The sequence below is a fragment of the Sander vitreus genome, chromosome 11 (genome assembly GCF_031162955.1).
Source record: "Sander vitreus isolate 19-12246 chromosome 11, sanVit1, whole genome shotgun sequence".
NCBI classification, from domain to species: Eukaryota; Metazoa; Chordata; class Actinopteri; order Perciformes; family Percidae; genus Sander; species Sander vitreus.
Window position 1 is genome coordinate 5,107,423 of NC_135865.1, and position 26,689 is coordinate 5,134,111.

At 41.2% G+C, this 26,689-nt stretch overlaps 1 protein-coding gene across 1 annotated transcript in view; it reads right to left on the reverse strand.

Annotated features, from left to right (window-relative positions):
* igfbp2b (insulin-like growth factor binding protein 2b) overlaps positions 1 to 23,635 on the reverse strand; it is a 35,148-nt gene extending 11,513 nt beyond the window's left edge. The window contains exon 1 of the mRNA XM_078262768.1: positions 23,275 to 23,635. Within this exon, the coding sequence (XP_078118894.1) occupies positions 23,275 to 23,635 (361 nt within the window). The remainder of the gene's footprint in view (positions 1 to 23,274) is intronic.
* Between the last annotated feature and the right edge of the window lie 3,054 nt (positions 23,636 to 26,689).

Genomic DNA, 26,689 nt, shown 5'->3' on the forward strand with positions numbered 1-26,689 from the left:
AACCTACACTGTACATTTACTACCAATTAACAAGTAAACTGCTAATTTATTCTCCGCTCTGATTGCCAACAGCTGTCCGAACCATCCAAAAATTGCTTTCACACTAGAAACGAACCGGACCATGGTTCAGTTTGATCCGCACAGAGACTACCTCTTTTCGTTGCACCAAATTTCGGCTGTTGAAAAGACTGAAAGTCCGGATATAACGAGGTAGGTGTGAAAGCCCAAGGAGGGGTAAACACAAAGATGTTTTTCAGCATAGTCAGAGTCATCACAGACATAATAATCTGAGATTGTCTGACACACTTCAACATGAAAGCGTTGACTGATTTAAAGAGCTGAGCTCGACTGCTAGTCATTGGTGGGGAGTCCAGACTAGTGAGGAAGCACTAAGGCTTTTCATGCTGAGTCAGGATTTTCTTTTTTGGGTAGCTGATCTACCTGTCTGTAATTAGCTTAATAAAAACAGGAGCAGAACTCTGAGGTTGTAAATCACACCCGAGAGGGAATGGCGCCCAGTGAATCTTCAGAGCTCCTTATACATGCTATGACACCTTCTAAAATGTTTCTGTGCGTGTTCACGCGTGTCTTTGTGCGTACGTTTCAGTGCACACTCTTCCAGGTGTTAAAGTAAGTGGCTTCTACATTGCAACAGGCATTTGTCTTCACGTTCAACCTTAAACAGTCATTTTTGTCAATTTTATCCAAGAGTTGAGAACATTTGATTTGTTATCAATGCAATTACTACCGTTCCGGAAATTTGTCCACAGGAACTGTAAAAATAAACTTCAGCATTGATTTGTTCGTAGAAATGACTTGTTTTGGGCAACACAAATTAAATATACATAATAGGAGACTGGACGTTTCGGTAAGGGGGCTTTAAGACAGGTGCTGAAACTGACATTTTCAGATGAATAATGTTGATAATGTGTTTTTGAACATTAAAGCATGTAAGAATGTAGAAACCCAAAATAAAAGCATGAACCTAAAAATGAGCAAGATATGTCTCCTTTATGTGAACTCTAGAAATGTTGCAAAAAAGAAATGCAAATTAGGCACGTTTCCACCAGCGGGTTTGGGACGCAAAGCATAGTTTCATCAGAGAAAACATTTTTGCATAATTGAGAAGTTTTTATTGAATATTGCCGTTTCCATACAGCTTTTCTAATGCAATACTTCAAAAATGTGCGTAAAGATATGTGAATGGAAAAACTGTTAATGACATAGTTAACATGTTGATGTTTAGCAGGCATGTTTACCATGCTAGCATTTGCTAATCAAAGTGCAGCTGAGGCTGATGGGAATGCCGTTAGTAAGTAAGTAAGTAGTAAGACAATCTATTAAAACAGTTTTACTCTGAATCAAAAATGTCAACCTGCTGGTTGCACAACATTAAAAGTTATGGAATCACCAGATTTAATAAGATACATTGTCTGGGAGCCATGATCATGGTAGTGCTAAAGGTACAGTTAGGGAATAAACAAAGTTGATAGGGTTTATCCTCTGGGGACCAACAATGGTTGTACTAAATGTCATGGAAATCCATACAATATTTGACAAGATATCTCACCCTGGATTTGAGTGGTGGATTGAGCCGACATTGCCATTCCTTGAGCCCAAAATTCACCGTAGATTATAAGATCTTTGTTCCTTTGTATGTTTTTATATGTCTCAAGCTACACAGGGAAATCTTTCCAATCTGATAATCCAATTAGAAAGGCAACACTTCCAATAGCCCTAGAATAGATAACACTTAAAACTGTGTGGCCACAAACAAGACCTTCACGTTTAAAGAAGTCAAATTACAGTATATTCACTACAGTGTGCAAGTGATGGCCAAAAGTCACAAATTTCAACATCCAGCTGAGCAAATATGCTTAGAATTTTGCTCCATTTCAAGTTATGTTATGATATTCACAAACAGTGTAGTGAGAGCCTCTGCAGAACATATTAAACATTTTCAAGAGAGAGTGTTGCTCTAAACAGAAAAAAAACCCAACATGGTGACATGTGATTTAGTTTTCCTTTTTCCTTGGTAGATGCAAGTGTTCAAAAGGCAACACTTAGTGGAGCAGGAATGTTAAAAAGCTAACTGAGATGCAACTACAGCACAGACCGATCGCAACGGTTTCTATGGTTGTGCTTAAGATCTTGTTTTCTATAGGCACTTATAGGAATTCATGACAGCATGTTCCAGGGAGAAAATAAAATCCCCAAAAATAACTTTAGCCAGCAGCTGTCATCTAAATACTGTGTTGTTGATTCTGTCTTCAGTGCCATAGAAACTACCTGTCTAGAGCTGTTGGGAGTGTTGGCTTTGGGTATTGCCTTTGAGCAATGCTTTCACAGCTCTCATAGCACAGAGTGAGTAATGTCTTTCCAGAGTTGCTTAGCATTAATGCATTTGCCCTGTTATTGTATACAGTGAAGCTGAACTTAATTGTGCTTCCACAGCCAAGAGCCTGCCTTGCAGTACCTCAAACCATTGTCAGTGTAAATGGTTTCTCTCAAGGCTCGGCCACTTCAAACACTTTATGGCTGGCAAACGGACAAAAAGCAGTTGAATAATGAAGAAGGTTTTGCCTAGCCAGAGATCCTCTTCAAACCTTTTACGGTTAGCTAGTTCTTTCAACTATTTTTGATGCTGCTATGCGTCCATGTGGCTGTGTGTGTCATCCAAACCAAAGGAAGTTGCCTTTGTAGTTCAGAGGGAAACCTCTTGCCAATTGGAGCTCCTACAGCATTTGTGAGACTTAAAAGACAATAAGTGCACCCTAAGGTCAAGGTGGCTTATATATGTAAGAAAAAAAACTTGATGCTTTTTACCATCAACACAAGTGACATAAAATGTCTAATGACTGTCCAGTGTTATGCAGAGTGTATTGCAGAGAACCAATGTTCATTTTACCAGCCGCAACAGCGATACTGGTTTTGTTTCCCCCTTGTAAATCTGTGTGTGTGTTAAATTATAGTCAGGCTTAAATTACTGCATAAGTAAGGGCGTGGTCACGTTGATTGACAGGTGCATGTAGTGAGAGAGACGAGGCTTGCCCTGGGCTCCCTGTCAGTTATTAGCACGTTAATTAGCCATAGACAGAAGCCTCGGGGAAGGACGCTAATGGTACACTAAACCGGCTTGCACCGAAGTTAAAACGTAATTTGTAGTGTTTAAATGTACAGTGATAATACTTTTGAACAAAGGGTGTTTGTATGAGGTTGGAAAATAAATAGTCACTACGTTATTATCATCAACAGCAGGAACCGAGTTAAGAGTGCGGTGAAGCGTTGAGCCTCGCCGAGAGAAACAGCTCCGGCCGGGTGTGGAACCCTGCTGCACTCCGCCTTTCATTTACACTGTGGCAGTCATGAATGTCAAATTAAACCAGTGACATTATTTGTATTATATTATTACTAAAATAGGCATTGTAGATTAGGCCATATTTCATTTTAGCTAAAATAATGTGATTATGAGCTGTTGAACATAATTTAGGTTGTATTGTAAAGAAGGACTTGCTATTTTATGTTCGGGGTAACGGGCATCAGCCAATCAGCGCCTTTGTTTTGGGGTTACAGAGAGGACACCTGTTGGCGCTGGCTGATAAGTTGCGTTTTTGAGTTAGTAGTGAGAGTGGACGGGAGAAGCACAGGTAGATATTTCTGGGGTGTATCGTTGTCGTCTATGTCGCCCCTTGGTCCCTTAGGTTTATATGAATGTTATCTGTTGTGGGATACTCAGTTGAAATGCAGTATGTTAGCATAAATTTCGCTAGCAGCATGCTAATGTATTATAGTATTATTAGTGTTACATTACTATTGTGCTTATGTGTGCACTCACATGACACTGCACTATTATTATCAGAGTGTTTACCATATTGTTTAGTAGAGAACTATGTTTGGGTTGCTGTTACTGAGACCCAGCAGTAAGAAGGCTGCTAATGTGTGTTATCTGGTATATTCTTTGGTTATTTGATATAAGCAGCTATAGCTACCTGAAGTAAAAGTTATACTAATTACCATTTGTTAGTCTTACTAATTGCATCCTGTCAGCACTGTTGTTTTTACTTGCATGCTGATATTTCCCTTTTTTATTGTTTATTGTAGAACCACATATATACACTCATGAAGACAGACAATCATCTGCTAATAAATCTATTGAAGAGCATCAGAACATTTGACTGCATTCTTACCGATGCACCACAGTGGTCACCTATTCCCAACTAGCTACAGTTACAGTCCTAGTTATCGATTCTCCATTACATGTATTGTTTGCATGTAAAGTAGTCTTTGAAGGAGGTTACCCAGCACATTTATATATCAGTTTGTATTGTTTCCCTCTAACGTTAGGTGATCCAGATAGACAGGACCAATGGATGCTAAACCTCAGAAGACAGAACTGGAATCCTAACAAGAGTTATCTGTGCAGTGGACACTTTAAAAGTCATCACTTGTTTTAAGACATTTCAATTTTGCCAAATTATGGCACTGGGTTGTTATTCATCAGTTGTTTTATAATCACGGTTCCACATTTTTCATTTATTTAAAGTGTAAATCATACTAAACAACTTGTGAATTTGTAACCTTTCAAAATGAAGAGAATATGAATGCTTAGTTATCTGGGTTATGTGATTTGCTTGTTCTTTGAATTGACAGATTTGAATGTGAAATTAACATTTTCAGTCAGTAAAGACAAAGGCAGAGTAAATATAAATAGAATTTATTATAAAACTATACAACATTCTCACATCAGTTACATAACACAGCATTGACCTGTGCAAGTGGTAATATGCCCAACATGTGCCCTGAGAGTCCATGAGGCTGTAGAGAAAAAAGGGGATAAAGCGTGTGATTGCAGGGATGAAGAAGAGCAAAGGTGGTTAAAAGTGTTATGGCTACATATGTAATTTAACTAAGAACACACAATTTAAGCTACAAACAAATGTAGCCCTAACACTGTTGACAAATATCTAGCCAGCCTTCCACCTGCACCTTTGGGTCAGTAAAAACATGTCCTTCATGCCAAGGTGAAGCTGGTCCTCCTCCATCACAAAGCAAGGCAAGGCAGCTTTATTTGTATAGCACATTTCACCAACGGGGCAATTCAAAGTGCTTTACATAAAACATTAAAGTGCCCATATTATGAAAAAAAACCCACTTTTTCTGGGATTTGGGGTGTTCTTTTGTGTCTCTGGTGCTTCCACACGCATACAAACTTTGAAAAAAATCCATCCATGCTGTTTTGAGTGAGATACGGTTTCTGAATGTGTCCTGTCTTCAGTCTCTGGGTGAGCTGTTGTGACGTCACAAGCCGAAACGAGCTGGCTAACCGCAGCCGTTAGCTCGTAGCGTTAGCATGCTAACGCTAATGCTAACACTAGCATGCTACCTCGTTCTCAATAGCAAAGCACTGCTACAACACACAAGTTCACCATAATCTACAAAAGAACTACTTCCATGTGCGCCCTCATTTAGAAGTCTCCCAGCTAATCCTGCCTTGTAACTGACCAAAGTTGGAGAAACAGCCTTTCTTTTACTGTCTGGAGCTAGCTAGCTGACATGATCTACATCTGAGCTACTGCGCATGTGCGAGTGCAATCAAAGATAGTACAGAAGAAGAAAAGAGGTCTCACTCTGTAGCTAAAACAGAGACCAGCTGAAAAGAGGATCTGCAGCAGTGAGAGGGAGCGGTGCAGTACAACAAAAATATGATGTTTATTGAAAATTAAACCATGTAAACCTATTCTGGTACAACCTTAAAATACAATTATGAACCTGAAAATGAGCATAATATGGGCACTTTAAAGAGCAGGTAAAAATGATTAAAAACATTTTTTTCTCCGACCACAGGTCTTTTTGGCTCCGGTTACTTGGTGTTTTCGTTACCCATTACAAGATTGCAGTAGTTCTACTTTTCACTACGATGTAGCCGTCGCTACAAAGCTTTAAGTTTAATCTCGGTAAACCTTGCCAAATCCGGGACAGTTCACAGAAATATAACAGACGTTGTCTTTCTTATTGACCTAGTTCACAGACTAATTCTGACCAGTTCACAGACGTGGTCCTTGTATGGATAATCTATTGTCACACCTGTGTTTTTTGATAGGTAATATTTCAGAAATATGTCCGTTATCTATATTTTCGATCAGGGATCAGCTTGATGTTGCGGTGGCCACTTGACACCCGGAGCTGTCATTCTGCAGAGCTGAGCCCTCAGAAGATGAGGGGAAAAAAAGTGTAATAATTACTTCATATAATAAAAAATATAAAGTTAGCTATACGTTTAGACAATATCATCTGTAGGATAAAATGGATTAAGGGAGCCTAAAAAGCTCAAAATCTAGTTAATACTTTGTCCTTTTGAACACAGCTGTCTAAAGTCAAGTAGCCAAGATTGGTACTAGTTTATGCTGTGTGGTGAAGGTATCACAGGTGGCTATGACCACAACAAGGACATAAAATAAACATTTTGTAACAAATACAAAAGTGGCTTTTTCTCAACAGTCGGGGAATTACAATCTAAAAAGGTTATCATTATAAATATTATCCAAGTGCTGAAACGCTGGTGCAGATTGATATGATTCAAACTGTTTAAACATGTAACGTTATTAAGTAGGCTACAGTGTTTGATACAGATTTAGATTTTATTTGTGGTGGTAAATGATCTGACCGTATTGAGGGGGACCTGCGTTAGCCGCTGCAGCAGCTCTGATTCAGCCATCACAGACCCCAGCGTCGTGGTCTGATCCAGGAGCGCCCCGTCCCCCCTCGCTGGCCACCCACTGTGACTTTGCAATGGCTGAATTTGAGGTGCCACAGACACTATAACATTGGTCCAGGCTGCCGATCACTCTCCTGATAGCTGGGAGGAGGGCGTGCAGGGGAGTCAAGTTAGCGTGTAGGACTTGTTTTTCTTGGATGTTTTACTTTTTATACATGTTAAGCTTGTGTAATGTTAGTACCTTAATAACAAATAAAATTGTATTATGTTTTGTTTTATAATTATGGGTTAACTTACCTCAAACAAGCTGGGACGAACGAGTAGATTACCATCGGGGAGCAAACTTGCTGCAGTAACCGAGCGAGCAGCATCACCAAAGGGCTAGCAACAGAGTAGCTTATCCTAGCCAGCTTCTTAGCTGTTGCTAGCTTGGGAGCGTTGAGCTAGGTGGGCGTAGTTTCAGCAACCAGGCTTCCATCAGCCCGCCTGGTCCGCCTCAGCTCCACCCACGCTCCGCCGCCTGACGTCAGCACTGCCAACATGGCGACCGCGGCTGCCGCCCACTTTGAGCTTCATTTGGGCTCTTCAGAAACCAATGGGTGACGTCACGGACAGGCTGTCCATGTTTTATACAGTCTATGGTGTCAACATGGCAAAATGTGGTACTGGAGACACCAGGGGCTTTTCAAAATTCCCAAATTTGTACCTCCTCAATCCTCCAGCTTGTGACCCGGAAATCGTTCTCAGCGCGCCATATTGAAGGACGTCCCAATTCTTAAAATGCACATAGAGGAGTGAAGATCGAGCATCAAGGAGGCTCCTCAGATACACTGATGTATCCTCGCGGAAGACTTTTCACCCACTGCATGTAAACAAAGAGGCGTGCCAGAGAGAGAGAGAGCGAGAGAGACAGAGAGAGACAGAGAGCTCCGTGATTAGTCTAACGTTACGGATCAGGCCAGTCAGATCATACAAATTAACATTCTGATTAATAGCGGGTGGGTGAAATGATACACAATCAACGTGGAAAATATCAACGTTTTCTAAAAGGTGAACACATCAGAGCTGCTGTCGGACAGACAGCTTCATTTTAAGTGCATCTGATCCACTCGAGAAACAGCAATTAAACTTGATTAAGATTATTTCTAGTTCTGTTTACTCTGTCCAGTTTATAACTACAGTTAGTTTTGCTGCTTAAATATCCAACAATATCAGCTCTAATGGCATTACATTACATGTCATTTAGCTGATGCTTTTATCCAAAGCAACTTACAATTGCTACATATGTCAGAGGTCCCACACCTCTGGAGCAAGGACCCACTGGTCGCAGTGGGAATTGAACCTGAGTCTCCCACACCCAAGGCATGTGTCATCACCCACCGCAATGCATTTCTGCGCACACAAACAGCATCTCTAATCCTTAAAGTAAATCGTTATAGTTAAACACATACATTAATACAACACATCATATAGACCTTTTACTTCTGAAATAATCTTAATGAAGTTAAGCAGCTGTTTCGAGCGTTTCTCAGAAACACTTTCAAATGAAGCTGTCTATCCGACAGCAGCTCTGCTATGTTCACATTTTAGAGAACGTTAATATGTTCCTCGTTCATTATGTATTATTTCACCCAACCGCTATTAATCAGAATGTAAATTTGTATGATCCGACTGGCCAATCCGTAACATTAGATTTAACCACGGGGCCATGGATGTTGTCGCTCTCTCCCCTTTTCGCTCTCTCACGCTTCTTTGTTTATAGTGGGGAGAACAAGTATTTGATACACTGCCGATTTTGCAGGTTTTCCTACTTACAAAACATGTAGAGGTCTGTAATTTTTATCATAGGTACACTTCAACTGTGAGAGACGGAATCTAAAACAAAAAACCAGAAAATCACATTGTATGAGTTTTAAATAATTAACTTGCATTTTATTGCATGACATAAGTATTTGATCACCTACCAACCAGTAAGAATTCCGGCTCTCACAGACCTGTTAGTTTTCCTTTAAGAAGCCCTCCTGTTCTCCACTCATTACCTGTATTAACTGCACCTGTTTGAACTCGTTACCTGTATAAAAGACACCTGTCCACACACTCAATCAAACAGACTCCAACCTCTCCACAATGGCCGAGACCAGAGAGCTGTGTAAGGCATCAGGGATAAAATTGCAGACCTGCACAAGGCTGGGATGGGCTACAGGACAATAGGCAAGCAGCTTGGTGAGAAGGCAACAACTGTTGGCGCAATTATTAGAAAATGGAAGAAGTTCAAGATGACAGTCAATCTCCCTCGGTCTGGGGAACCATGCAAGATCTCACCTCGTGGGGCATCAATGATCATGAGGAAGGTGAGGGATCAGCCCCGAACTACACGACAGGACCTGGTCAATGACCTGAAGAGAGCTGGGACCACAGTCTCAAAGAAAACCATTAGTAACACACCGTCGTGGATTAAAATCCTGCAGCACACGCAAGGTCCCCCTGCTCAAGCCAGTGCATGTCCAGGCCCGTCTGAAGTTTGCCAATGACCATCTGGATGATCCAGAGGAGGAATGGGAGAAGGTCATGTGGTCTGATGAGACAAAAATAGTCTAAACTCCACTCGCCGAGTTTGGAGGAAGAAGAAGGATGAGTACAACCCCAAGAACACCATCCCAACCGTGAATCATGGAGGGGGAAACATCATTATTTGGGGATACTTTTCTGCAAAGGGGACAGGACGACTGCACCGTATTGAGGGGAGGATGGATGGGGCCCTGTATCGCGAGATCTTAGCCAACAACCTCCTTCCCTCAGTAAGAGCATTGAAGATGGGTCGTGGCTGGGTCTTCCAGCATGACAACGACCCGAAACACACAGCCAGGGCAACTAAGGAGTGGCTCCGTAAGAAGCATCTCAAGGTCCTGGAGTGGCCTAGCCAGTCTCCAGACTTGAACCCAATAGAAAATCTTTGGAGGGAGCTGAAAGTCCGTATTGCCCAGCAACAGCCCCGAAACCTGAAGGATCTGGAGGAGTGGGCCAAAATCCCTGCTGCAGTGTGTGCAAACCTGGTCAAGAACTACAGGAAATGTATGATCTCTGTAAAGGTTTCTGTACCAAATATTAAGTTCTGCTTTTCTGATGTATCAAATACTTATGTCATGCAATAAAATGCAAATGATTTACTTAAAAATCATACAATGTGATTTTCTGTTTTTTTGTTTTAGATTCCATCTCTCACAGTTGAAGTGTACCTATGATAAAAATTACAGACCTCTACATGTTTTGTAAGTTGGAAAACCTGCAAAATCGGCAGTTTATCAAATGTTCTTCCCACTGTACATGCCACGGGTGAAAAGACTTCCGCAGAGGATACATTTGTGTATCCTCGAATTTTAACTCCTCCGAGGAGCCTTCTCGATCCTCACTCTTCGATGTGCATTTTAGGAGTTGGGACGTCCGTCAGCATGGCGAGCTGAAAATGATTTCCGGGTCACAAGTCGGAGGATCGAGGAGGTACAAATTTGGGAAATGAGAAAGCCCCATGGTCTCTAGTTTATTCTTTATGTTTGTGTGTTGCTACTGTTTCCTGTTCTGTATTTTGCTGCATGTGGCTCCTCCAGGAAATGTTTTATTTTGGAGTCTGTGACAAATTACTACTAACAATGATAAGAGAACTGCAACTAAGTCCTTTTGCAGTTTATTGTTTGTCTTTTTTCTTGCCACCTGTTGTCAGTGGTGTAAAAAAGTATTTTGATCTTTTACTTTAAAAATTGCACTAATCAATATTTCTAACAATTGTTTTACAAAAGGTTAAAAAGATTGTTTGGGCACCTGGGTAGCTCAGTTGGTAGAGCGGGCGCCCATATATAGAGGGGTTCGACTGGGTTCGGCTCCGACCTGCGGCCCTTTGCTACATGTCATTCCCCCTCTCTCTCACCTCTCATTTATTCAGCTGTCCTGTCAAATAAAGGCCTAAAATGCTTTATTAATAAAATGTTTAATGTAAAAGGAGTCGCACGTAGTGACAAAATGTGACGGCCCCATGTGCAGTATACTTGTTTGTATGTGCTGTCCTGCATAACTCAATAGCTTCTCCTTGATTGCAGTCTGGCAGCCAGATTTGGAGCACCCAGTGTTCCACAGGCTATAAAGGCCAAGGTTCCAGTATCTCTTGATCTCTTCCTGTCAGCACCTGCAACCCTTTTGTTTGGTCTGGATGATTTGTTACTTATCTTTTATGTTTTATAACTTATTATTTGGCATTCTTATAATAAATAACTCTTTTGCCATGACCCACGAGCTGGGTTATGACACTAAACTACAAAAGAATTGTCACCCAACACACAAGTGTCTTTCAGTTCATTATTTTGGCTTCTCTGTTTTGGTTCAGTCTCACAACTTCCCTTAACCCTGTTTCCAGGCAGCTGTATTTAGCAGCTGAATACAGTGGAGCATTTAGCAGCTAAAGAAACATTTTTTGTAGGGGTTGGTGGAGACAGAGCTAAAAAGGAGAGCGAATATAGGATTTAATGTGCCAGATTTAATGTGCCAGGTGGCCAGATATACTACTCCAAAAGCTAATATTGCTCCGCGTGCCTGCTAGCAAACACTGAGGCAATCGCTTTCTACCACGTTATCAACTTTATAAGGTGATAATCTGTCAGTGTTGTGTTTACGACTTGTTCTTCTGCCCACAAGTTCCCACAAAAGTCAATTATTACAGGTTTAAATAAAAGTAGCAAAACCACAGTGTGAACTAATTACATATACTATGTAATTAGTATATACTAAGTATAGCTATTTACTTTTATATAATTCAAAGTTTAGAGATATTAAAAGTAAAAACTCATTATCAGTAGTGGCTTCATTTCGAGTATTATATTTCTATATTCAATTCTTACTATTACTGATGCATCAAGATTAATTCAATTATAGTATATAGTAACATTGGTCGAGAAGGAGCTAATTTTAACTATAATGTTGGGTAGTTTGATCTGTAACAGTGCAATATGATTGAAAATTGCGTAAAGTACAATATTTACTATAGTATAGAGTATAAAGTGGCATTAAATGAAATTTTAAACTGCTGATTAAATATAAGTGCCTCAAATTTGTACTTAAGAGTACATAATGTAAGCAAATGTACCTAGCTTGTTGTGATAGTAAATTCTCTCAACAACATGTAACTTTCCCTCATTACTGCTGTAATCATATTATGCAACATGTAACTTTCCAACATAAAGTGTTTTAAGATTAGCACAAAGGAGGGAGGGCTTCCTATTTACACCTCAGGGGGAGTTTTCTCACAATTGCAGGCACCGACATGTAGCTCCCGCCCCCCCCCACCACCACCCAAAGTGATCTCATCTGGCTTCCCCTTCTCCTGTGGATATGTGCTGACACACACACTGCATGCACACAAATCTACATAAGAGTAATTACAGACCTGAGAGTGCGAGTGAGGGAGAAGGAGCATGTCTCAGCAGAGCATCACCTGCAGGGCAACAAGAGCCATGTTGGACCACTGACAACTAAAGCTTAGATCGGGCCCAAAAAAAAATAATCAAGCCCGACAGATCAAGGCAGCAACATAATCAAAGCCCTGGGACCATATAGGAGACTTTCTTGTCTCAGTCACCTAATTAATACTGTCCTTCGCAACAGTCTGCATGCTGATGCACTGGCTGTGAACAGTGCTGCAGATGGGGGAGACACAATTTAGTACAGTTTACCTCACACTCAAGTCAGTGCAGGACGTATACTAAGAGCTACGGGAGAAGCTGGAGAGGCATAGCTTTCTCCCCACCCAATTAGGCTAATAAAGTAATGATTAAAAAAAAACACAAATGCTTGGTCAAGGCCCCGGCCTGTATTGACTTCCTAGATATACTTTGGATATATAGGTAGGCTTTGTGCAGAGAGAGACACATTTGGATAAAGTGCAACAGCGGCTTTAGACTGTGGATGCCCAACTGTAATATAATGTATTGGGTTTCAGCTTTTTAAGTATTGCCGTTTGTTGTGGTTGTGGTTTCGAGCAGCGGCAGAACCGAACAGAGCCTATGATCAACGGTGGACACCGGGAGATGGCTAACCAGACTGTCCCTCTCCCGGGCTGTCAGCCATTCTCTCGGCAAAGAAGTCTCCATACAGTGGGAGCGAGTGGGCGGCTGACGGCTCGTTAGCCAACGTTAGCTTGCTAATTTCACCCACCCAACATGCCTTCATAATACACTGGTTACAGGAAATTAGCCAAACTAAATTGTCACTCATCTGACAATAGCAATGTGCTTTCTTTTAGAGGCTGGCCAGATGTCTAGTAAGCAAGCTTGCTTGCTAGGGGACTAATCGTTTAGTGGTGCATAGAGAGGTCTATTATGGTCTTTATATTAAATATCACGGTGTAGGATATTATTTTATTATCGTTGTTTATTTTGTAATGGGTAGGTATGTGGAGATTAGGGATGCACCGAATCCAGGATTCGGTTTTGGCCGAATATTGGGCTTTTTAACGGGGTTCGGTTTCTGCCGAACCTTAGAATTTTTTTCCCACCAGACCCTACACTTGGCTTGCACTACGCTGGTCGACGTAATGACGGCACCGTTGATTACGGGAAGGTGTTTACGTAGGTGGAGCGTTCAATGCAGTAGGCTGTGAGAAAGTGAAAATGGAACTTGGAGTGAGCAGAAAAAGTGTTGTTTGGCAGTACTTTCATTCAAAAGAAGGCCATTCAAGTCGAGCTACATGTTCAATTTGCAATGCTGATTTGTCTCGTGGTGGTACGGACCCTAAGCAACACACAACATTGCCGCTGTTAAAACATTTGCGTATGAAACATCCGAAAGAATACGAGTTGTGCATGAAGGAATCTACAGACAGCAGCCAAAATGCAGCAACTTCAGATACGGCAAAGGAAGGACAGTCACAGCTAAAAACCTGTGTTAACCAGACGACCATTAGTATCCTTCTTTATGGGATTATAAATCTAAAAAGGCAAATATTTTGGATATTGATTTAATCTTGAGGTCTACGGTAATTGTCAAAATAGTTTTTCCCGCTTTCATTCCTGGCATAATGTTCCCTGTTCTTTTTTTTTACAGTTAAAATAAAATGAAAAATACACTGCTGTGGACGTTGTTTACTTCATTAATGTGTTAACTGTGTTAATGGACTGAAGATGGGAGTAGGATTCGGTATTCGGTTTCAGCAGAATCTTAACCAGTGGATTCGGTATTCGGTAGGAAGCTATGTATATCTCAATGTACGTTTGCCATTTTATGAACGTGATGTGCAAAAATAGTTATTCCCCTGTTCGAACCTCTGCGTTTTTAGTAGGAACATTCAAACTTCATTTTTCAACAGTTTTGTCAGCTTGTGTATTGGACTGATCAGATGAAAAATGAAAAGGAGCAACAGTCGTTTGTTTTCTTTCCTCACTCTCGTTTTCAACCTGAACAGGCAATCAGATGAACTGGCTGTCCGGCCTATGCTGTGACTGGACTGAAACCATGTGGACCATGCCTGCGAGAACATTTCTAAGTCAACTCCCATCGCAAAAATTGTTTAAGTGGAAACACTAAACATGATGTGCCATTTCTAATATTACATGCTTTTCAGAGTGAAATAATTCAAACCATGGGTCATCTCCGTTAGCGTTTTCTGGCACCTCTGCAATGTGGACATTTTGTTTCTGTTGCCGCAAAGTGTGCAGGAGTCGGAGGAGCAGAGGCAGTACATCAGCAGTGTAAAAGAGCAAGGTGTCAAAATTGGAAGAGGATATGTTTGCTCACACCAGACAAAGCTGGAGTGGTTGATTTAAACGCTGGACTGTTTACTCAGGCCGCCATGTTGTTTACTTCAGGCAGGTGAGAATAACACACATTTGAACTCAGGGTCACACCAAATAACCACAACGGAATGACTTCAAATGCAAGCCTCTGATCTCTTTTAAATGATCAGTTATTTAGGAGTGACAATGTAATTTCAACCAACTGCAAGAAACGACTCCAAAATGTGCATTTTAAATGGGGACAAAGGAGACAGATGTTGACACCTGATAGCCAGCAGTTGCTCATGCTTGAAAAGCCAAGCATAACACAGTGAACTGAGGGGCAAACCTCAGTCTGATCTGATGCTCATTTTCAGCTTTTCCTTTATGTCCTTTAAATTACAGCAGAGAGCGGTTGACAAGACCATCACACTTAGCTAAAGTTACAGGGATTGAAATTTGGTTTGTTTTTAACTACCCTCTCTACACAAAACCTTAAAAATAACTGCAGAAAAACAAAATTGCCTGAACATATTTCAATTTATCGCACCGTTGGACGAAAAGAGAGCTGAGCCAGAAGGCAAAGCTCTCAATCTACCGGTCAGTTTTTGTTCCTACCCTCACCTATGGTCATGAAGGCTGGGTCATGACCGAAAGAACAAGATCCAGGGTACAAGCGGCCGAAATGGGTTTCCTCAGGAGGGTAGCTGGCGTCTCCCCTTAGAGATAGGGTGAGAAGCTCAGTTATCCGTGAGGAGCTCGGAGTAGAGCCGCTGCTCCTTTGCGCCGAAAGGAGCCAGTTGAGGTGGTTCGGGCATCTGGTAAGGATGCCCCCTGGGCGCCTCCCTAGGGAGGTGTTCCAGGCACGTCCCAGCTGGGAGGAGGCCTCGGGGAGACTTAGGACTAGGTGGAGGGATTATATCTCTAACCTGGCCTGGGAACGCCTCGGGATCCCCCAGTCGGAGCTGGTTAATGTGGCCCGGGAAAGGGAAGTTTGGGGTCCCCTGCTGGAGCTGCTACCCCCGCGACCCGACCCTCGGATAAGCGGATGAAGATGGATGGATGGATATTTCAGCCGAAGAACTACAACAAAATCAAATACATCCCTGTGAATTAACTAGGGCTGAAACGATTCCTCGAGTAACTCGAATAATTTGATGACTAAAAATCCTCTTAAGCTTCGTTTAAACAATGTTACAAACGTATCGCTCACATTGTTTCCGCACGGATGATTATTACTGTCGCACACCGGGCTGACGCTGCTGGTGACACATGCCATGAAACTGACGGTGCAGATTACAAAATGAAGAAAGAGAGCGTAAATAGTGAGGGGCTAAGAGAAGAGACAGGCTGGAGAAAACAACAGAAAGTGCCCAAAGTTTGGAATCAGTTCAAACGTAATTAAACTCTGTACAGTGTGTCTACTGCAAAATCTAACTAGCTTACCACAATAATAGCACGACGTCAATACTTCAGCATCTCAACAGAAAACATTGAGTCTAACTTAATCATCCGTTCCACGAAGCGGACCCGACAAAAGTCGTATGGACGATGAAACTACACCAAACACGACAACTACCAAAAACAAAGACAAGAAAATACGTGGTGACCACAATTTGATCTAAAGAGCCGACTTGTTGACTATCCCTTCGGAAAAACAGCTGATTGTTGCGCACCATTTTCTCTCACTCTCTCTCTCTCTCTCTTCACGGAGAAACAACTGATCAACGATCTACTAGCATAAGCGTAACAGAGCTGTGTAGGTTGTAATCAAATATATAAATGAAAATAGGTTAAGTATGACTAGTATTTACATATAGGCCTATATACAGATCAGTCTCAGGTTGAAACTTATAGTTCTGAAAGTTAAGTTGGACAATTTAAGGTAATGTTTATGTATGTTTAATGTATGCCTTAGTTTGAGGTTATTGCATTTCAGAAAATGTTTTCTTTAAAAACAATGTAATATGGCACTTTTCCAACACCATTCTGAGGTGTGTCGCGTCTGTGGTGTGCCTGTTCTATATTTAGAGATGGTTAAATTTCTCAAATTAAATTTTTTTAAGTTTTTAAATGTGTATTAAATCACTTCCCTGAAATGAACAACAGCCTATAAGCTATAAGATAAGATAAATAATAGGAGAGCTTTGAGGATATGTGGGTTACAGACATGTTATGGGTTCATCGGAGGGATACTGCTCGTTTGTGCTCACAGATGTGGGCCTGCCACTGCCTGCCAAACACATTGCATATGTCAACATTCATTTTCAGGAATCAATAGTGACCTTTTGTCCCCAATAACTGTCATGTGGGAGAGCAAAGCGCTACGTCCCTGCAGAATTTCTGGTATTTATTTTGGGGAGTTTTTGTGACCAAATACTTTGATGTAGATGTGGTTTTTCTGACATTAAAAGAGTCCCGCGGTGAAAATATTGTTTTGAATCTGTGTACAGCTTCTCTGTTTTTACTTTAAGGAAACTGTTTTAACATAAAGTCCGGGTATGATGACGACGACGACAGGTAAAAACTAGCTGGTTTGGTGATGGTGGCACACATGCAGTACATTAGAATCAGAATGAGATTTACTGCCAAAGTAGTTTTCCCTTGCATGGAATTAGCCTGTTGCATTCAATAACCATATGGAAATGGAATAAACAATAAGTACTGCAAAATATAGAATATAAATATTACATTAAAAACATGTAAAAAACACTTAGAAATATTTTCAATATAACTGTTTTAGGGCTGTACTGTTTTGTGCAGGGTGTGCAAAATATTGATTGGAATGTCCAAAGTTCACAGTATATAATATGCGCAATGGTCAGGGATAATAGTCCAAGATGTGTGTCAATCTCATATGCGAGCTAACTTTGTTAGCTAACTAACATTAACGTTAGCCAGCGGCCGCTGCTCAGGCTGCTCAGTCCCTCCGCTTTTTTGCCGAGACACAGCGTTGACAGCCCCGGAGATGGAAAATCTGTTTACGTTAGCCGTCTCCCAATGTGCGCTGCTGCCTCGTTGGGGAGTAAAACAGATGGACCGCAGGCTCTTTCTTGCCGATGTTCTGCTAGTTCGGGCATCGCTGTTTTGTTGCATGGGGTCATTGCAACGACAACGACTTGCAGCGCTGACGGATTATTTACGGTTCAAAAACCCCTCCAGCAGAGTGGGGAGGGGCAGGTAAAGCATGCGCAGACGCTTAAACTGACCATAGCCCGGTTAAGGTGTATACATGCAGGGATACTCTGGTTACTGAAGAAGATCTCTACCTCTGTTAACCGGGTTATGTGAACTCCAATTTTAACCGGGGTAAGGTGTTTACACTGCGTTTGGGAAATGGGGGTATTGCCTTAACCCGAATATAATCGTTTTTTTAAACTGCATGTAAACGCACTGAGTGTTAACTAGGGAGTCACCCAGGGTGATGGGGGCGGGTGGGGCTGCATTCTTTCTAGAGTCCACAACCATCTCCACTGTCTCCACAGCGTTTAGCTCCATGTTGTTCTGACGGCACCAAATTGTCAACAATCTCCTGCCTGTAGGGCGGTGTAAGGGTGGTGTCGTTTGCGAACTTCCGGAGCTTAGCTGACTGGTGACTGGAGCTGCAGCTGTTGGTGTACAGGGAGAAGAGAAAATAATAATAATAATAATAATAATAACAACAACAACAATAAATTGAATTTATATAGCACTTTTCACGAACTCAAAGTCGCTTTAGAGGGTAAAGAACACAGGCTTAAGTAGAAAAAGTGCTGATGGACTTTGAGTCGGATACATGTTTCAGGCAAATGCAGCTGGGTCAGCTTGTCCTATAGCAGAGCCGGGAGGATGGTGTTAAAGGCAGAGCTGAAAACCACAGGAGTCTCGGAGGATGGAATGTTGCCTGCATCATCTACCGACCTGTAGGCGAACTGCAGGGGGTCCAAGAGTGGGTTGGTGAGGGTTTTGAGGTGAGCCAGAACAAGGCGCTCAAAAGACTTCGTAACCACAAGGTCAGGGCGACAGGTCTGTATTCATTCAGTCCTGTGATCCTTGTTTTTTGTGGGGACAGGGAGGATGGTGAAGGTCTTGAAGCAGGCTTGTACGATGCATGCCTCCAGTGAGGTGTTAAAGATGTCTGAACACCGTAAACAGCTGATCAGCGCAGTGCTTTAGTGTGGAGGAAGGCTGCTTGGCGGGGGTTTAGTCGTGATATCAAACACTTCCTGATTAATACTGGAAGGCTTTGTATTAAATTACAGTATGTAAATTGGCATCTTATAATCTACAAAAAAGGTCATTACAGACTCTACACGTATACAGTAGTACTCAATCACTTTAAGCTTGTCTGAGCTTGTAGACAATTTCAATTGTAAAATTACAAATGTTATTGATGCCATTGCTCCCATTAAGGTAAAAACTGTCTCTGAGAAGAAAAGATATCCATGGAGAAATGCCATACTGGTAAGAACAGAAAAAAAGAGTGTCGAAAAGCAGAACGAAGGTGGTGTAAAACTAATCTCCAGGTCCACTACAACACCTATAAAGAGAGACTTCGCATTTATAATTTGGAACTGAGGAATGCAAGGCGGTCCGTCTTCTCGGACATTATTGCCAAAAACAATAATAACTCACGTGCTTTGTTTGCTATTGTCGATAGGTTAACAAACCCTCCAGTACCAGTAGCATCTGAACTTTTATCCACCAAGGCCGCAATGATTTTGCCACCTTCTTCGAAGACAAAATTCAGAAAATTAGACAAACAATCAGTGCTTCCATATCAAGTACAGGGTATGTGTTGTCACAGTGTCCAGGCAAAACAAATTCCAATATGACCCAATTTCATATGATTAACCGCAAAAACCTGGAGGACATTATACAACATCTGAAAACCTCCTCATGCTGCCTTGATATTCTACCAACGGGCCTTTTCAAAAATGTTTCGAATTGTTTGGCTACAGATCTTCTACAGATTGTAAACACGTCTCTTCTCTCAGGTATCTTCCCACAGGCCCTGAAAACTCATTAAGCCACTCTTAAAAAAGAACAATCTAGACACGTCACTAATGAGCAACTATAGGCCGATATCAAACCTTCCATTTTTAAGTAAAATCATTAAAAAAACGGTTTCTCAACAACTCAACCTTTTCTTGTCACTAAACAACAGTTTTGATGCCTTCCAGTCGGGTTTTCGACCACACCACAGCACTGAGACAGCTCTTGTTAAAGTCTTTAATGACATCCACTTAAACACAGATAGTGGCAAAATTTCAGTTTTGGTATTACTTGATCTCAGTGCTGCATTTGATACGGTCGACCATGACATATTACTAGACCGATTGGAAAACTGGGTTGGCATTTCTGGCTCAGTACTAAAGTGGTTTGAGTTTAAAGAATAGGGACTACTTTGTGTCTATAGGGAATTATATATCTGGGCATACAAATATGATGTGCGGAGTTCCCCAAGGCTCCGTTCTGGGGCCTCTCCTGTTTAACATCTACATGCTTCCACTGGCTCAAATTATGGAAAACAATAAAATAAGTTACCATAGTTATGCGGATGACACACAAATTTATATAACCTTATCGCCAGGGGACTATAGTCCAATACAACAACTGACTAAGTGCATTGAACAAATTAACGACTGGATGTGCCAGAACTTTCTTAAATTAAATGATGAAAAAACTGAGGTGGTTGTTTTTGGAGCAAAGGAGGAACGATTAAAAGTCAGCACTCAGCTTCAAACAATAATGTTAAAAACAACAGACAAAGCCAGAAATCTTGGTGTAGTCATGGACTCAGACCTGAATTTTAACAGCCACATTAAGACAATTACAAAGTCAGCCTATTAACACCTTAAAAATATATCAAGGGTTAAAAGGACTTATGTCAGCAGGATTTGAAAAAACTTGTCCATGCTTTTATCTTCAGTAGACTTGACTACTGTAACGGTGTCTTTACAGGTCTCCCTAAAAAAAATCAATCAGACAGCTGCAGCTGATTCAGAACGCTGCTGCTCGAGTCCTCACTAAGACCAAGAGAGTGGATCACATCACTCCAGTTCTGAAGTCTCTACACTGGCTTCCAGTGCCTCAAAGAATTGATTTCAAAATACTTTTGCTGGTTTATAAATCCCTAAACAGTTTAGGGCCAAAATACATTTCTGATCTGCTACTACACTATGAACAACCCAGACCTCTCAGGTCGTCTGGGACAGGTCTGCTTGTTGTCCCCAGAGTCAGAACTAAACAGGGGGAAGCAGCGTTTAGTTTTTATGCTGCACATATCTGGAACAAACTCCCAGAAAACTGCAGGTCTGCTGCAACTCTGTTCTTTTAAATCAAGGCTGACGACCTATCTTTTTGATGTTGCCTTTCTTTAAATAACTGTTCATTTCTTATACTGAAGCTGCATTGTTGACACTGTATAACAATCTATATAAGCATATAAAGAGAAATACCTATTTTATCTGCTTTTATATATTTAACTGTTTTAACTGCTCTTCAATGTTTAATTTCGCATACTGCACTGTAAGTTTTTTTTCTCGTATTTTATCTGTTTTTAATTTTTTTTATCTGTTTTCATGTAAAGCACTTTGAATTGCCTAGTTCCCCTTTAAAAAGGTCCCATGGAATGAACATTTCACTTTGAGGTTTTTAACATCAATATGAGTTCCCCAAGTCTGCCTATGGTCCCCCAGTGGCTAGAAATGGCGATAAATGTAAACCGAGCCCTGGGTATCCTGCTCTCTGAGAAAATGAAAGCTCAGATTGGCCGATCTGGAATCTCCCTCTTATGACGTCATAAGGAGGAAGGTTACCTCCCCTTTCTCTGCTTTGCCCGCCCTGAGAAAAGGCTGAATTTCGGGAAAGAGACTTCAGATACAGTATTAGGGGACCACTAAGGTCAATATAAAAGAGACTTCAGATACAGTATTAGGGGACCACTAAGGCCTATATAAAAGCATCCAAAAAGCAGTATGTCATAGGACCTTTAAGAAAAAATATCCTTTGAAAAACCACAATCATGGACTTGCAAAATGACCCAGACTGGAACAGAAGATTTTGTGCCTGGGAGATTATGAGTAGACAGCAATGGATTTTGGGGTAAATATACTGTTACGCTGGAAAGAGTGAATGCTATTGTAAAGCACTGCATCCCCTCAAAAGTAAAGTGAAATACAGTTTAATGTAGCTAACATTCCCTGCCTGCATCCAACTTTTAATATGCATTACACTAGGGGTGAAACGGTACATGTATTCGTATTGAACCGAAACGGTACGGGCGTCACGGTTCAGTGCATGAATTTACATGGAGAATACACGGTATAAAAATAAATAAAACTTGCGTGCAAGTTTATTAATGTAATGTGGAACTAATGTAATGCGGAACTACGGTTAGATACGTGGGTTCTTTAGGGACACCTAATCTGTAGCCCTGCCTTAGCTCTGAAGCTGATTGGCGCTCTGCCTATGTAGCCGATCTCTGCCTATGTATGCAGTTTTAATGAGTCAGAGATAGCAGCACTAAGGACGAGTGTGGCGAGTGGTGGCGACCCACAAGAGTTAGAGGACCAGTCAGTTACTGGAGTACAGGCAAGAGAGTGGTGGATAAGACTAAGCTGTTGTAGATTAGTGGTACTTTTCCAGCGTCTGTAACGTTAGTTGGGACAGACGCCTTGTTTCTTTAGGCTAACTATATTAGCTTTAGCCAGGCAGGGAGCAGCTTTCTGCGGTGAAAAATGGCCGGGAGACATCGTGAGAAAGTTGCATTATCAAGTAATTTAGTTTGTCTTTGCAGAGAACAGAGATGCTGTATTTTCTGTTTTATAGCTGATTTTCTTATTTTGTTTACAAGTTACAGATGGAGTCTGGAGAAGATTTGTGGTACTTATTGTTTACATCTTACTTTACACACTTCAGGCTGTTGCAGCTAGCTCAGGGGAGAGACTGTATGACACTAGGTGGTACAGCCTGAGACATCAGTGTTTCCCACACATAGACTAATGTGTGGCGGTGTGCGTCACTATCAACACCGGCCGCCGCACATTGCGTTTCGTTATAATTAAGTTTTTTTTAAACGCTATTTAAAATTTCCTTTCCCTGCTCTCCTCCGTCTCTCTGTCACTTGTGTCTCGCTCACATACACACACACACAGCTCCTCCCACCATGCGGTGTTTGGTGTTTTTAGCCCCCCAGCCTTCAAGGCAGCGCGGCAATGGTTATGTCAAAGAAGTTATGTTAGTGTTAAGGTGAAGGCTAGCTGCCTGTAAGGCGACATTGGAGGCTTAAAACACTATTGCACACAGCGTCTGTCTCCATAAAGGGGAGAAGACAGCTGGCGAAATTCACAAGTTCACTAAAGGTTGGTATCTAGCTCGTGAACACCTTTACACAATCACACGTTCACAATCACCGACCCGACTCTTAGCAAACAAGCGATTGCGCCTGCTTTAGAAAGTTAACTAGTCGCAAGTTTGCGGTAAAATGCAGTTGGGTTGTCGAGGTCAAAACACTATATAGCAGCTGTGAATCAAATAAACGTATAATAAATAATGTTATGTCATTTTTTACTCTGACTTTTGCTGCTAAAACAATGGTGATAAGAACAGTGAGACTGAAAATAGTTAAGTTGTGGGCTGCACAATCAAAACAATGAGCTGAAAGAGGCTAAAATGCGCAGTAGAGCTGTAGAGTCAAAATTCTCTGTGGGTTCTTCACTGAGGGACCCCTCTTGTATTACACATTGTCCTTTTGATGTAAAATTTTTTAAAAGTCCAGCTTTTAATTTTCCCCTCTCAAAACTTTTTCTTGAAAGAACTTACCATTTGTAGCCTGGTGGTCCAGACTTGTTGTGACTTCCAAATCCACTTTTTGTCCACATCGTCCCAAACCCTGAATGAGCTGTTGCAAAGGTAATTCAAACTCTGTGCTTGGATAGCACATCAGGCCACTGGAGCACCTTGGCGTATAGACCCCGCAGAGCTCCCCCTCCAACCGGGCACACAGTGGACAGCAGCCGCAGCCCGGCTCCCTCACTATTTCTGTACATGTTGCTGTGACTTCGGGACACGCAGCTAGGCTCTCCGCCGTACAACTTGGGCATCGGAAAGCCAACTCCCCAAGTAAGATTCCAGGCAAAGCAAAGTATGCAAACAGCAACCTATAGGTAAAATATATGACCATTCTAACGCTTTCTAGTGTTTCTAAGTGACTACTGAAACTCAAAATAACCCTTGGAAGATAACAGTATGGACCTCAGGACCCTGAAAAACACTGTGTGGGTAAACACTGTGATGGCGCTGACAGGGTCCTATCTGCTCTCATATTACCGCCTGACTGTAAATCAGAAGGTCTCATTACATCAAAGAATACATCCTGGAATGATTGATTTTGGTTTGGTTTATATGTGCAGATACAAATATGTGTATATGTTGTAAGATATAGTGGAATCCTATTCTCATTTGTGCACAAATAGATTTATTACACCCACATTATGCTTCAAACTCTAGATTTCAATTCAATATGAGATTAAGAGACATAAGGTGGACTTTTTGTTAAATCCATTGCAGTGCCAAGCTGAAATGACAAACACAAATACAACAGACTCTGCACCATGCACACTCCCTTATAAAAGAAATTTCAAGTCAAAGCAAACCATAGAAAACCAGATATTTCCTGGGGAATATCAAAGCCAGTGCTGAGGGTCTGTGATGTGGCCCCCTTTCATACGCCGCATGTCAGCTGGCACTCAGTTAAAGGTGAGGCCAGGGGGCCAAAATTACTCTCCATTTCTATGTAGCCCAATTATTTTTACCAGTGGTGGTGGTCAACATAATGTGCCGTGTTACCAAATGCACCTGGAAAATCCATATGATTACGCCACGGCTGTCCTTCAGCTTTAAACAAGTGACTGTTTACTTGAACCCTATGGAGATGGGACAGTTGTGACATACTGTAGGTCAAACCTCATTCTGGTGTTTCTTTCATACGGTTTGTTTTTTCATTTCACCTGGGTGTTCTTTGACTGTGTTATTCATTCTTCAATGGGATTACATATGCCTTAATCTTCCTATATAGCTACATAGCTATATCCAAAAATGTGTTTATTTAAAGTAAGAAAAGCCAAATACACAACTTTACATATGTTGATATGAATTCATATCAATACATAACAATTTGTGACTCTAAACAGCCAAAAGAAATAAATTAATGTTTTTCAGCCCAGATCTTACTAACATCTTGTTTTCTTTTTTTAATTGTATGTATAGTGCTGTAGGTCTGAGTTTAAAATTAGTCATAGCCTTTAAAGTCTTGGCTGTATGTAATAAACGTACATTGACAGTTTAAAGGGAAATTTCTGTATTTTTCAACCTGGACCCAATTTTCGAATGTTTTTGTGTCTAAGTGACTAATGGGAACAACATTTTTTGAAATTGGTCCAGTATGAGCAAGAGCCCTGCAGCCAGCAGCTGTGAAAAGGGCTGCAATGTAACCCTATGGGGCAGTTATCAACCGGCAATGTACGTCTACTAAAAGTGCTCGTTTTTGCCATTGACGGGCTAAAGGCTTTTCTCTGCTGATTATATGTGACACCAACTCCTCTAAACGATGAAACAGCTCCGGCAATAGGATTTGACAAAAGAAGGAAGATCTCTAGTCTCAAGTTCACGGCATGCATATTCTGTTGAAGCACCATGCATGGGCGGCTCAAACTTCTCAAGCCCTCTCGGTTTTTCAAATGTTTTCGCTGTTTTATCACAACTAGAAACGCAACTGTAGCAAGCATCTTACTATCTAAAGTGTAACAACACTTGCGACCGCTTTATTGGCATTGCCCTGACTCATTGTGGCTTGAACAAGCTGCAGAGGAGACGTAGTCTCGCCCCGTCAGGAGAGGGGATTAAAGACGAAACTTAAAGAAAATAAAGGTAGTGATGGCCAACGTCACAGACCATTTCCTTTATTTTCTGACCCCACTATATGGCACTCTCTGTTCAACAAAGGGTTGACAGCAGGCACATCTTTTTCTAGTTGTACATATTGACTGTCTTAAGAAATTTGCAAGGGAAATATGGTATAATCACAGACAGTATTACTATCTAATATTTAATTTTGCTCCATTAGTTGAAACAGAAAAGTTGGGATTATAGGATTGGAATCTCACTAATAAGGAGCTGCATGCATGATGGTTACGTAGTGAAATGTGATGTAACGATGGACTAACACACAGTCATATGATAGAGTGCTGCACCTCTTTATAGACCAGTGCGCTAACAGGAAACTTCTTGCCCATTACACAAAATATTTTCCCGCCTCTGACTGACCCCAGGACGCACACTAGGCTTTCCGGCCTTGCAGTGCAGCTCCAGTGTGGAGCTTACTGTGTAACACGCTTCAACTCAGCTGCTCTGGGGAGTATGAAGTCATGTCTGTCAGGGCCATCTATCCTCACTTTGCCTGATTCTACCACTTAACGAGAGACTTTTGGACTGGAAGAAAAGAAGTGAAGTGCTTTTACTTTTACTGTATGTCAGTAAGTCATAACTGGCATGGAAGCACATAATGAGTAAACTTGAGATCTTTGGTTATAATAGAATATAATTACAATATAATTGTTTTGTTTTGATTAAAACCACTTTGTGTAGAATCAGAACATTTCTCCCAGCATCCGAGTGGTAGTTTAAAAAAGACATTAATTTGCGTGGTGAAATTTCCCACATTCCGGCCCAAACTTGAATTTTTACATTTTAAAAGGCAGGGTAATGTCGAAATGCTAGCAAGATATGAAAGTAGCATCTCCTCGGGTCCCCGTCCGCACTCCCTTTACCTGTAGATGTATTATAGGCATAAGTAACTATAAAGAAATAATAGCGTGGTGCCTCCACTGTGGAACTACATAACTCACACACTATGACCTATATTGGTTTTGTTTCCCCAGAAACAAATGCAAGGTATCTTAAATACCTACAAACCTTAGTAAAAGGAAATATTTAGGACAGCCAAGTAAAATGTATACGCAAAAATACATTTATTTTACTACTCTGGTTCTTGGTTATGTGCGGCCCTCCTTTTGACAGCACCAAACCGTTTTTTATTTTTATAAAGAATTGACTTTAATTTCTGACTTTCATATTTCCTTACAACATGAATAATATATGCTTTCTAAGGCTGTCACGATTTCGATTTTAATTCGAAATCGACCGAAATTAAGTCACAATCTCGAACTTCGAATTAAAA